This window comes from Sciurus carolinensis, chromosome 13 (genome assembly GCF_902686445.1).
Source record: "Sciurus carolinensis chromosome 13, mSciCar1.2, whole genome shotgun sequence".
NCBI lineage: Eukaryota > Metazoa > Chordata > Mammalia > Rodentia > Sciuridae > Sciurus > Sciurus carolinensis.
The window spans coordinates 13,704,740-13,716,988 of NC_062225.1; the positions used below are offsets into that span (position 1 = coordinate 13,704,740).

At 37.6% G+C, this 12,249-nt stretch overlaps 1 protein-coding gene and 1 non-coding gene across 2 annotated transcripts in view; both read left to right on the forward strand.

The window, feature by feature from the left end:
- The window catches only part of Rnf149 (ring finger protein 149), a 34,151-nt gene extending 22,963 nt beyond the window's left edge, over positions 1-11,188 (forward strand). Inside the window, exons 7-10 of the mRNA XM_047523283.1 lie at positions 1,363-1,459; positions 4,601-4,802; positions 7,174-9,130; positions 10,799-11,188. Coding sequence (XP_047379239.1) covers positions 1,363-1,459; positions 4,601-4,802; positions 7,174-7,217 — 343 coding nt within the window. The 3' untranslated portion in view covers positions 7,218-9,130; positions 10,799-11,188. The remainder of the gene's footprint in view (positions 1-1,362; positions 1,460-4,600; positions 4,803-7,173; positions 9,131-10,798) is intronic.
- On the forward strand, positions 9,207-9,319 carry LOC124963754 (small nucleolar RNA SNORD89). The gene has a single exon (XR_007104795.1). It is a non-coding gene; the product is annotated as a small nucleolar RNA SNORD89 (small nucleolar RNA).
- Positions 11,189-12,249: the final 1,061 nt, after the last annotated feature.

Consider the following 12,249-nt stretch of genomic DNA (forward strand, 5'->3'; position numbering starts at 1 on the left):
TTAGACTGTACACCTTTTAGAAGCTGTCATAAGTTTATATATTTGTGTTTTGCTTTGTTGCAAAACATTTTAGTATATATTCAAGTACTTCAGGGTAGATTAAGTTCTTGATAATTCTGTGAAGGAAATAAAGAAATGAGTATCAGAATAACAAAGTAAAAGTTTCCCGAATAAAAGTAGATGTGGGTACCTAATGAATTGGGAACAGTACAGGTTGATCATGTCCTATAGAACATCATTAAAATCAAAAAGAGTTTTTAATCTGGACTGGTTTAGGACAGGTCTTCCTTAAAATAATGCTCACAATACTGCACAGATGAGCCTAGGTGTCTACACCGATGGCTGAGCTGACCTTCAAATGCAGACATGTACATTTCCTTGTCTCCTCATTGAGAGTTTTACTTATTCCCCAATTTTCTCCTGTGATTTATACAACACATTCCCAATCATATTTTTGTAAAAATTATTCCCTTGGATCTGTCAGTTTTTAGTTTGCAGATGGAAGGTCAAAAGGCAAGGTGAACTAGACTATGATATAATTAAGAACTGATACTTTTAATCGACTTGGGGGATTTCGCTTTGAAGAGAAGTTCTTCAAATGACAGTGATAATGAACAGTCACTAGACATGTGCTGTGCTCAGCACTGTTTCACACATGCTGCTTGTGCCTCTCGGAGTAGCCTGTCCTATAGGTGCAAAGAGGGAGGGAGGAGCCTTGCCCAGGGCCAAGGCTGTTGAGTTGCACGTTGGGCATTTGAGCCCTGTCTGTGTGACTCCAAAGCCCATACCTGATGCCCTGTCTTCCTCATGCATCACATGGGAGGAAACAGCTAAGGAAATAACAGCAAACCATTAAAGAAGAAAATATATCTGCCCTTTAAAAATTCTGATAATGATAGGTCCTCGTTTATAAATGAATGTTTTTAAAATATGTAAGAGAAAAAAATGTTTTCTAAGCCTGCCACCCAAAGATAGTTGTTAATGTTTTGCTGTATTTCCATTTGACTGCTTTTAAGAACCCATATAATACACTATTCAATTTATTAGCCTTAGCTTACTTAAACCACATTCATTCCCAAAAGACTTGCAAGTAATTTAATCAGGTGCACAGAAATGTACACCCTAGCATGGGATGGAAATAAATCGTGCTATTTTTGTGGAATGAAGAGAATATTTTACTGGAAGTTCCAAATTCTGTTGTAAGTAGATTAGATTATAACTTAGGAAAAACAACTACTCTAGAATGTTGATTTGACATTGGCTAACTGGTACTGAGGGGATGAGTTGATAGAATGTCTTATTTCCTTTATAAGATATATAAACATTTATTTTAAAACATTAACACATACTTAATTTTTTTAGGCATATTTTTCATAGAATATGCATTGACCCATGGCTTTTGGATCACCGAACATGTCCAATGTGTAAACTTGATGTCATCAAAGCCCTGGGATATTGGGTTTGTTACATTTTTGTTTATATTCAATCTCTGCCCCAGTTCGTTCCTAGTGATTAGATTTCATTATTGACCAGAGACAAGAGAAACAGACAAGCTCCTTCTTATAGCCTGTGGTTCTTTGAAGAAGTTTTTTTCTTTATTAAAAAAAAGTTCTTAAAGTAATCAAAAGTTAATGAACTCAATTCATGATGTAATAATAGGCCAGGATGTTTCCCAGAAAGTTTCTAATTATGTAGACCAAAATAACTTGGTATACTACCCTGCAAAATGTTTATGTGGTGATCAGTTTTGTATAAACAAGAATTGTAAGATGTTTCAAATGGAAGGAACCTCCTAACTCTTCTGGCTTAAGTGCACATTTTACATGAGGAAACTAAAGTCAACAAACACTTCTTCAAATCTGTTCTTCCTTATCACTGGATTTCAAAATTAAATAAAGCTGGGTACATTGTTCTGCATTGAATTTGATCTGTCAGTTTGTGATAGGTAGATGGTCAGGAACCTTTCTCAGAAGACATGAGGGCAAAATGAAAGATATAACAGCCAGCAGTGTGCTTGCTAAAAGCCTTAAATACATGATAATATTTACTCCCACAACTGTTAGCTTCCCTGTCCTACTAGTTAGAAACTCATGCTTAAAAAAGCTGAATATCTAAGGTTGTGCAGGTAGTTCATGGGGATTAGCTTTCAAACAAAAACTTGCGTAATTCTGAATTCACATCCTTGACTACTACCCAACCCAAAGAGAAGACTATAGAGGAAAAAGTTATTTTTTTAGATTGTTAAATTGTTTATTGTCTTATTAGAATCTCCATAAAATGTTAATGTCAAAATACTCTAATAATAAACTTTTTAAAGATCTTTGAAAAATATTTTGAACATTGATTTTGGTTTTTTTTTGTTGCTAAACATAGTTTTAGAGTTTTTTTGTAGAGTTTATTATAGAACAGGAACTACAAAGATGTAGACAGATATTTTTTTAGTACTGGGAATTGAACCCAGGGCTTTGCGCATGCTAGACAAGCACTCTACTACTGAGCTACACCCCCAGCTCCTTTTACTATTTTTTATTTTGAGATGGCGTCTTGCTTAGTTCCCCAGGCTGGCTGATGATCCTCTTCTCAGCCTAGGATTCCAGGCATTGTTTTATGCAACTTAAAGCCAAATAGTCATGTAAGCATCAGTAATGGTATCACTAAAGAATTGACCTGTGAAATAAGACTGTTCGTTACCTCCTGGCAACAGGTCTGTCTAAAATTTCCTCTCATCTAGCTTACAGTGTCTTCAGAAGATACTGAAGAAACCTCTCCTTAGTAACTGCCTCGAAATGCTCTGTGTCTGACATGAGTCCCAGGATAACCTCTCTGTATGCACCCAGGAAGCGGGAAGGCAAGCAACCCAGAACTGCTTTAGTACAACCTCATCCTGCTTTGATATCCTGAAAAGTTGTCTTGCTTCCGTAATTTCTAAAGGTCACTTAGTGGGGTTTTTAAATCATTGTTGTTTCTTCAGCATGACATAACATGCCTCCCCAGTGGGCTTGGCTCTTGTCCTCTTTGCTCCAGAAACTATATCTTAGCGAGGGACTGAACCTTCCTGGCTCAGCATTTTAAATGCTAGAACACAGGGAGTTTGACAGATTATTTTCTTGGCAGTCATAGAATTATCTTCTTTCATTAAGTACACTCTGAAACTCTTGCTAGGTTGTTCTCTTCATTAGTCAGTAATTTTCAAACTTGCTTTTCATTTCTGGACATTTGTATGAGGGAATTTCACTGACCTTACTGTAGAGACTTTCATCCTCATGAGTTTTGATTTGGGAACATAGCTCCATATATATTTCATGTATTAAAAGTCAAGAGTCTTTGTTTTGCATAAAGTTAAGCTGCTTTCTTAGAATGTTCATTTCAGAAAGCTAGTCTTTTATCCCCAGAATGCCTAATTTAGTTTTTGAAGGGTAGAGACCTACAGTAACTTTAAAGCTAGTGAAATAATCCACTTGTCTTACTTTTAGGGTTTTAATCTTTACATGATTTGCCATTTTCTTTAGACCTGTCAACTCCTCTTGCCTTGCATAGCATGCTTTCTTCTAGTTTTCTATTTTTTAATAATCACGTGAGAGTCACCAGTGGCTCCTGACACAGACTTTAAGAATCATCCTTTGGTTTACTCCATGCTACTTGTCACTTTTCATTCATTCAACAAGCGCTGATCAAAGGAATGCCATTTAGGTGTTAGAACTGAACTTGCTGATGGGAGACAAAGATGGATAAGACAGCCCCTCTGCTCAAGGGCTCTTGGGACTGGTGGGGACCAGTACGCAGACACGACGAGAGGAGTGTCTGGGTACTGACTGGAGCATTGAGCAAGGAGAAGTGAGAAAATGGAGGGCCATTGAGCTGGTGTTAAAGGATTTCACCAGCACCTTAGTGTACTGTTGATGGATGGTGCGTCCCCAGGTTAGTTAGGTTTCTAGATAAACAGCGTAGGGTGGGGTTCAGCAGGAGTTTGGCTTTGCAGTTACACAACAGCAATGGGATTGGTTGCTTGGTGTGTTGGGAGTCAGTGAGAGGGAATGCTCAGTGCTAGGTGAGCACTGACGAGGGAGGAGTGGTGGTTCTGGACACAGGCGAAGCGGGCCTGTGGTGTCCTGAGAACCCAGAGGAGAGGGGTGGAGTGCCCCGTGAGCCAGGCGATCACATCAGGCTATGGTGACCCTGGTTTAGGAAGTCACCTTCCAGCAGTGTCATCTATTCACACACCACTCCAACTTTGTTATCCCCCAAATGTCAAGGCTTAGTGTAATGATGCCGTGGAGCCTCTGGCCCTCCTTTCATTATTTTATTTAACTAACAAATGTAAAGGGAGGGAAGGAAGAGTGAGGCAAACTACAGCGGAGAGAGCTGAGAGACCCCATCTACAAGGCAGGAGCCAGGACTCGAGGACCGAGTTGTTTTTTTGTTTTGTTTGAAGGAAGCCAGAATATAGTGTGAAACATTCTGTTGTCCAGAGGCCTGTTGACTTTTGCCATATTCAGTGTTCAAATGTCAGTGATGTCTTAACTGCTTTATAAGCAAGAGGATAGACAAGTGCTGACGGAGTTACTTAGAAAGGGTATTTTCTTATATTTGGATTTTCAAGGGAGCAGACGCCGAGGATGTTCAGGAGCTGCCCACTCCTGAGTCTGCCCCTGGGAGCGTTCCGCCTGGGAATGTGAGTGTGGCGTCACAAGAGGAGGGCAGAAGCAGTGGCAGCAGCCTGCCATCCTCATCCTCCAGCGAGTCCGGGCCTCAGCGCCCCGCCACTTATAAAGAAGACGCAGGGGAGCACACAGCACTGCTAGGTAAGTGGCTGGCAGATTCAACCAACCTATTTGTTTTCCTAATATGTAACCAGTTGCCTTAGGTTGTTTAGTGAGTGGTGATTATTTGTGATTTTTTTCTTTTGTTGTGCTGCGGATTGAACCTAGGCCCTCTCACAGGCTGGGCACTTGCTCTACCACTGAGCTCCCTCTGCTCCACAAAAAGTATGTTCAGATATTGCAAGGCAGGGAAAATTTATTTCTTTATTCTTCCTTTTAAAAATGTCTGAGGTATCCTGCTTCTTTAAAGGTTAATTCTAAAATAATTTTGCCTAGTCAAAATCTCATCTGAAATTTTATTAGAATTAACTCGTGGGTTATTGTAAGTGGGAAGAATTGCTGCTTGCCAATTTGTTGCATCTTGGATAAGAGAGTATATTTTTCTAAGCAGTGAGATTCAAATTCAGTCAGTTTGTTTTTTAGCATGTGAGGTGAAGATAGGTAGACACACTAGAATTGAAGTTTTAAACTAGTACCAGAAAAAAAAAGAACCTTTTGAAATAAAAAGGAGAATGGATATTACAGAACCATGAAGTTGTAAGGGTTGATCTCTTTGCCCTCCACACTCCAGGGCATCTTGTTAAAAATGGCTCTTATTTTTAAGCATCCCATTGTATTAAGCCAAAGTGGTACCATTGTGATTTTGCTGTTGCCTCAGACTTTAGAGACCTGAATTTGCTTTCTCTGGCACATGACTAGCCTTGAGAATGTACAGACACAGGCTCCTGTCCTTCTGAATGTCCTTCAAAACAGTCTCCAGTTTCCTGTTCTCTCTGCCTTGTGACCTGAAGTGCATTGCACTTGATCATAGTGTCTCCTCAGGTGCCCGCTTAGAAGTAAGATAACAATTCAAAGTAGTGGATAGAAGTAAAGAAAATGGAAAAAGAAACTAGGTTTACAAAACAATAAAATGTCAGGTACATTCTAAAGAAACTGGATTCTCCCTCCTGAAAACTTCAGCCCCTTTTGGGGGCTCACTTTTTATTTTTTCTCCTTGTCCTTTCTTTAATCCTAAGTATTATTCTCTAGCAAATTAACTGGTAATTTGTATGATAATGTTCTTTCTGTCCTGTAGCAGTTACAGGATAAACTGAGAAATGCTAAATTTAAAAAATCAGTTATTTTAAGTGGACATTTAGTACTTGCAGGATATAATGCAGTTTTGCTTATGGTTAAGAAAACGTTACTAGACTCAAAGTAATAACTAATAAATCAGTGTGGAACCATGAGTGGAGCACCCCTGTGAGTGTCCCTGCTGCCTGCCCTCCCCCTGTCCCGTCCATTTACTCCTCCCTCTTGTAGGGAACTCAGAGTATTTGACTCTAAGGCAACACTGGTCAAAGCATACAAAATTTCTGTTAAATGGGAGGAATAAGTTCAAGACATGTATTGTACAACATGGTGACTCTAGTTAACAATGTATCATGTATTTGAAAATAGTAAAAATAGTAAAAAATGGTAAAATTAGACTAAGTGTTGTTACGACAAGTATATAAGGTAATATATACATTAATAAGCTTTGTTCAACCTTTCTAGTTTATACATATTTCAGAGCACCATGCTGTACATCATAAATATATACCATTCGTATTTTCCAATTTGAAAAGTAAATCCATTTTTTTTCTTTAGGTCAGAGAAGAAAGGGTTAATAATAGGGGCTGGGGACACTCTGTGATAGAGTGCATGCCTGGCATGTATAAAACCTGGTGTTCAGTCCCCAGCACCAAAAATAAAACAAATTTAGCAGTTATATTTATGTTATTTTACCACTAAATTTTAAACTGGAGTATTTGGTTCTACTGCTGTGTTGAGGGAAGTATCCCACAGTCCTCAGAAACCTTTTGAGCTTCAGTGATTTTGCACCCCTGGTTTTCTAGCCTGAAGGCCTGGATTTAAACACCAGCTCCTCCACATCTTTACCCTGATAAAATGGGGATAATGACATACTAGTCTGTACCTCATAAGATCATATGTAGTGCCAGTAAATGTTAGCCATGTTTTCAGTGGTGGCTACATCATTATCACATCTGCTTTTTGACTATTAAAAACATTCCAGTACTGTCAAGTCAAACTTTGTCTTTTTTTGTAGCACCATGCAGATGAGATTAATAACACTTTGTCTAATACTAGAAACCCTCTCTTAGCATATATGAGAAACATGGTTCTGTATTTTTCTTGTTGACTGTTTCTCTGGAATGGGATATTATTTTTGCATGTAAGTTTATGTAAATGTTTCTGAAATTTGTTTCTTGAAATACCATATTCAGATGAGTTAGCTGTATTTGTGTAACTGAAGTTTGGAATGTGTTGACCAACCTACTGACCTAGGGTGACTTTTGATGCTTTGTTGTAGATGCCGGCAGGAGTGACCCTCAGCGTGGAGGACCCATCTCCTAGTGCACATCCCTGACAGACCCATAACTTGAACTAAAAAGGACATTTTATTTTTTTATTTTAGCACATAGTTTATATACTTGAAAATAATGTACATTATTTTACCTTTCAGATTCAGATTTGATATACAGAGGGCTAAGCTATTTTACTCTTAAAGAGACTTTTTGATTCATCTTCATATATTTATCTATAAGAATACAGTGTTTATGATAAATTATTTTGGACTATCAGATGATGCCTAGGGAAGGCACTAATGTGGAAGGGGGTTATTTCTAAATACTACACTAGCTACTATGGTACTGTAAACACAAGGTTAATTTTGTTTCTTGAGCTTTTTAGACAAAGCACACCAATTTTAGATTAGTTGAAGTGGAATTGTGTGATTACATTCAATAATTGATCACACAGGCTTTCTCCAAAGGAAAAACTTGGAGAACTTACTTTAAATTTGCAAGATGAGAAATCTATAGCTTTCTTACACATTTTGCATTGCACATAGAGATTTCAGAACCTGAGAGAGCGATTTCCATTGTCGTCTGGAATTATGAGAAAAGCGCTAGACGACTTCAGGAATTGCATCTTCCCTGTAGTACCAACTACTTGTGACATCTTGATGGAGGGAAATTTGTCCACCTTTCCTACAAATAAAAAGTTAAGACTTTATATTTCACATAAGCATTAAGTTATTTGCTGCTTGATTATGGAAATCAAATAGATGTACTATGATTCATTTTTATAATGATGAATATATTGGTTCTAATTGTAATTTAATCTTTACAATTAAAAGGTGGTAGATGAAGAATTTTGGTTTTTTTTGTTGTTGGAATAAAGTAACCAGTTTTTCTTGATTAGTTCTTAAGCAAGCCCTTGCTTTTAACTATTCCCCTGCTCCTTTTTTTTTTTTTTTTTTTTTTTACTTTTGTTTACTGTTCTCATAGGTCAAAGGTAAAGCTTTTGGAGATTGCTGTTTTATAAAGTGACCAAACAGATTCTGCTCTTTTCTCACTTCTTGGAGGTAGAAGTCAAGGATTACGTAATAGTTATTTCTGTAGAGTGTAGATTCTATACACTTTTGTTAATGCTGAACTATTTACTTTGTTTATTAAGGAAAATGTAATTTAAAAAATGTATAAAGAATTTATCTTATAGCTGTATCTAGAGTATAAGGGTTTCTGAAGCTTATTTTCTCCAGCTATGTACTATATACATAAACTGAGTCTAGCTATTTGGAGTAAAGTACTTCATGAGTTGTTTTAGTGAAATAAACTGTATAGCCAGATTTGATAAGAGGGGCTGTTGAAATAGAAAATTTGTCTTGCTTTGAGCACTTGTTTTCACAGACAGCCTCAAAGTTAGTTTCCATAAAAGCTGTTATCTTGAAGTCTACCTTCTGTGTTCACTGTGAATAGAAAAATACATTCTTGATTCTGTATCAAGTAGATTGTCTTTCAAGAGACACGTAAGGAAAAGTGCTTTAATACTTCTTTTTGGTAGCTAATGAAGCTGTCTCAGAACACTGTCTCAGACCGAGGTTAATTATAGAAGTGTAACTTCTTAATCAGCAGATGTCAAAATAACTTCCCTTAATTCTTACCAGAATCTTTATGGAAACTTTAAAGTTAATAAAATACTGAGAATATGGGGAATCTAGATGAAGAGTATAATAAATAAGAGATCTAGTTTCTTTCCTCCTAACAATTGTCATAAAAGCCATTTGTTCACATAATGTGGAACAGTGTTTTTTACTTTGAAAATCGGGAATGGTGTGAAGGAAACAGAGTTGGTGACACTGAAGCACATGGCGGTTCTCTGCTTGCCTGCCTCTTCACTCCCTGCAGTCTTGATTGGCATTCTGACTTTCCCAGCAGAAAACCTCAAAGGACCAGAGAGGTGTAAGGACATGCATCATTTGGCAGGTATTGGTTTCTTATGTGCTGTCTCTTTTTGGATCTTGAACATAATGCCATTCCAGAAAGATCGCTCCCTGTGGTTACTGAGGAATGATGACAATAAAAGGCCGAATTGCAGTGTCCCCCTCAGCAGTTTGCTCTCTGGGTGCACAATGACAAAAATCTCCTGAAGCGACCTACTGGCCTGACCTCAGTAACACCAGGATTGAAGCTGCATGCCTAGGGGAGGCTTTCTGAGTGGGAGGGCTCAGAAGGGCATTCCCAGAGATTGGGCTGTTTCAAAGAAAAAGTAATCACTGGCTTCAAGATGACATTAGGGCTTGACCAAGTAGTAAATACCTCTCTCTGTGCCCACATACTTACCACCTCAAGGACTATTGGAATTGTAAAAATAATAACAGAACTTGAAAAATAGGTGTGTGTCCATCTGGAGGAAGTACCCAGTGTAACCAAATTTCCCAATAAGATGGTTTAATTTGACAGCAGTTGCTTTGAGCACTTTAAAATTTATTTGTTCTTGAAGGAGAAGATTAAGTTCATGTATATGTATTACTAACTAGAACTTGAGGTAATTGTGCTTTAGTCAAAAGCAGTTTCTAGGGGCCCAGGATAAGCCCTGCTTTGCCATTTCCTGAAGCACAGGATGTTGGCTTGAAGCAAAGTTAGTTTTGTGGCATAACATGCTTCTGTAAGGCAACCACCCTTGAGAAGAGCCATCTGTGCCTTTCCCAGCTAGTTTAATTTTAAAAGTCTTAAAAACACTTGTCAGCATTTCAAACGCTAGTAATTGGATTACTAGTTTGAAAAGCGAAATGTCTACCATGTCATGATCAGCCACATAATCAGAGACTTGCCCTCTTTCTACAGCAACATATTAAAAAGGAAGTTGTGAGTTGAAAAGTATATGGGTGCAGTGGCACATGCCTGTAATCCCAGTGAATGGGGATGGGCTCTGAGGCAAGAAGATTGCCAAGTTTAAGTCCAACCTATTGAGTTGCTGTCTCAAACAGACAGGACTGGGGCTGTAGCTCAGTGGGAGAATGTTGGCCCAATTTCCAGTAGAGGTTGGGGGACAAGGGGATTGAGATGTTAGGAAAACATCAGGCCATCCTTTTGAATGAGCTGTGGGCCTGTATCATGAGCTCATGAGAGAAGCCTAAGACTACTAGTACCTTCTGTGGGCTGATATCAGTTTCCAAATTCCAGGATTATACAGGAGCTTTTTGATGTTTCTTATGGCTTTTCCTGAATTGAACAGTAGTGATTGCATAACAAAACAGACCGGATAGAAAAATACAGCACAGCAACATGTCTTAGTAAGCACAGGGTGCTAGAATGATAATAAACATGTAATACATTCTTCTTAATTTTCCAGATACCCTTACATTATCTTAAAGGGAAATCACTCAGAAGTATTGCTTAAAATAGAATGAGTGATCCATCATTCTCCATGAGAATGGGAATGTATAGAATAGTGTGCTGTTTAAAAACAGAGGTGAATGAGTACATGCTCCATAAGTGTCTGAGTGAAACCATTTCTGTAAAATTGCTTAACTGAATAATAAATCCTGTTAATGAGTATTATTTGGTTATATTTTTGGATCCCAAACTTTCTCTTTTGAAATAACTTCTTTTACTACTCTGTTATTTATTGCTGTCTTTTTTTTTTAACAGGTGATTTGAAGATATTGAAACTACAGAAAAATCCTGAGAACTCAAGGTTTTATTTTTAATGTCTTGCTTTTGTCTAACAATTAAATTGAACTCAATTGTACTTAAAAGTTGATCCCAGTGAAGGGAAGGGAATCTTGCTGTTGTCCAGGCTGGCCTTGAATTCCTGGGCACAAGTGGTGCTCCTGCCTCAGCTGCCTGAATAGCTGGGATTACAGGCACCACCTCCACGCCCAGCTTGTCTTTTACTTTTCAATATGTTTAGTGACGAACCTTTTTGTGATATTGTAAGCCTCAACTCAAGTCTTATTTTTTGTAAGATACTTTCTAAATACAACTATTATTATTTGTAAGCTGCATATTTAAAAATAAATTTGAGGGACTGGGGATATAGCAGAATGGTAGACTGATTTACCTGTGAGAGTCCCTGAGTTCAGTCCTCAGCACTGCAAAAGCAAAATAAATTTGAGACTCTTTTCTTTTTCACATAAACACTATGTGAGATCTTGATCCTCCTTATTTGCAGAATTCATGTTTAAAAACTTGCCTTCTCACTAAAATTCATTTATAACCCCAAAATCATCACATACTGCTTTCAGGAGTCATTTTCAGTTGAGCATGGGTTGAAATTTTGAGTTGCCTGATACATTTCTGAGGTTGGTTGAATAAGGGAACAATCTGCCTTGTTTCTGCTGTCATAGTACATAGTACCTGTCAAAGCAGGTCTTTTCCGTGGTCTATTTAGTACCAAATTTTTTTGTACTTTTGTTTGCAACTTCACTGTTTAAAATTGGCCGTAAGCATGGTAAAGAGCAAGACTTGTGATATGCTTTTAGGGTAAAATATGTGTTAGATTAAGCTTCATTCAGGCATGAATTACAGTGCTGTGCTGTTGACTTTTCAAGTTCAGTGCTATATTTTGCTAGAATCGGAAGTGCATGGAATCTAAGTTGGGTTGTTTCTAACAATAGCATTTATTGAAACTGCAATTCCAAAACAGTGTCTCAGTAATGAACTGTTCTTTATCCAAGAATAGTTGGATCTAATTTGCAGAACAGTGATGCCCACTTTTAGGCCTTGAGAGAAATTGGTGTTCTTTTTAAAATTTTTTCTTTTGCGAAATTGGCAAGCAAATTACAAAATTTATATGGAAATGGAAAGCACTTAGAATAACCAACATAAGTTAAAAAGAATAGAACTGAAGGACTCATATTACCTGACTTAAAACTTTACAATAAACTGACATTAATGAAGACAATGTGATGTTGGCAGAAAAATGGCACAGAATACAATTCAAAAATTGACCCACACAGAATACATGAATTGATTTTGAGCAAAGATGCCAAGGTAATCCAGTGGTAATGGATAGTGTTTCAACAAATGGTGCTGAAATAATTGGACTTCCATGGTAAACAACAAAACCAATATTCCTTGATACCTGTGTTGCATCAAAT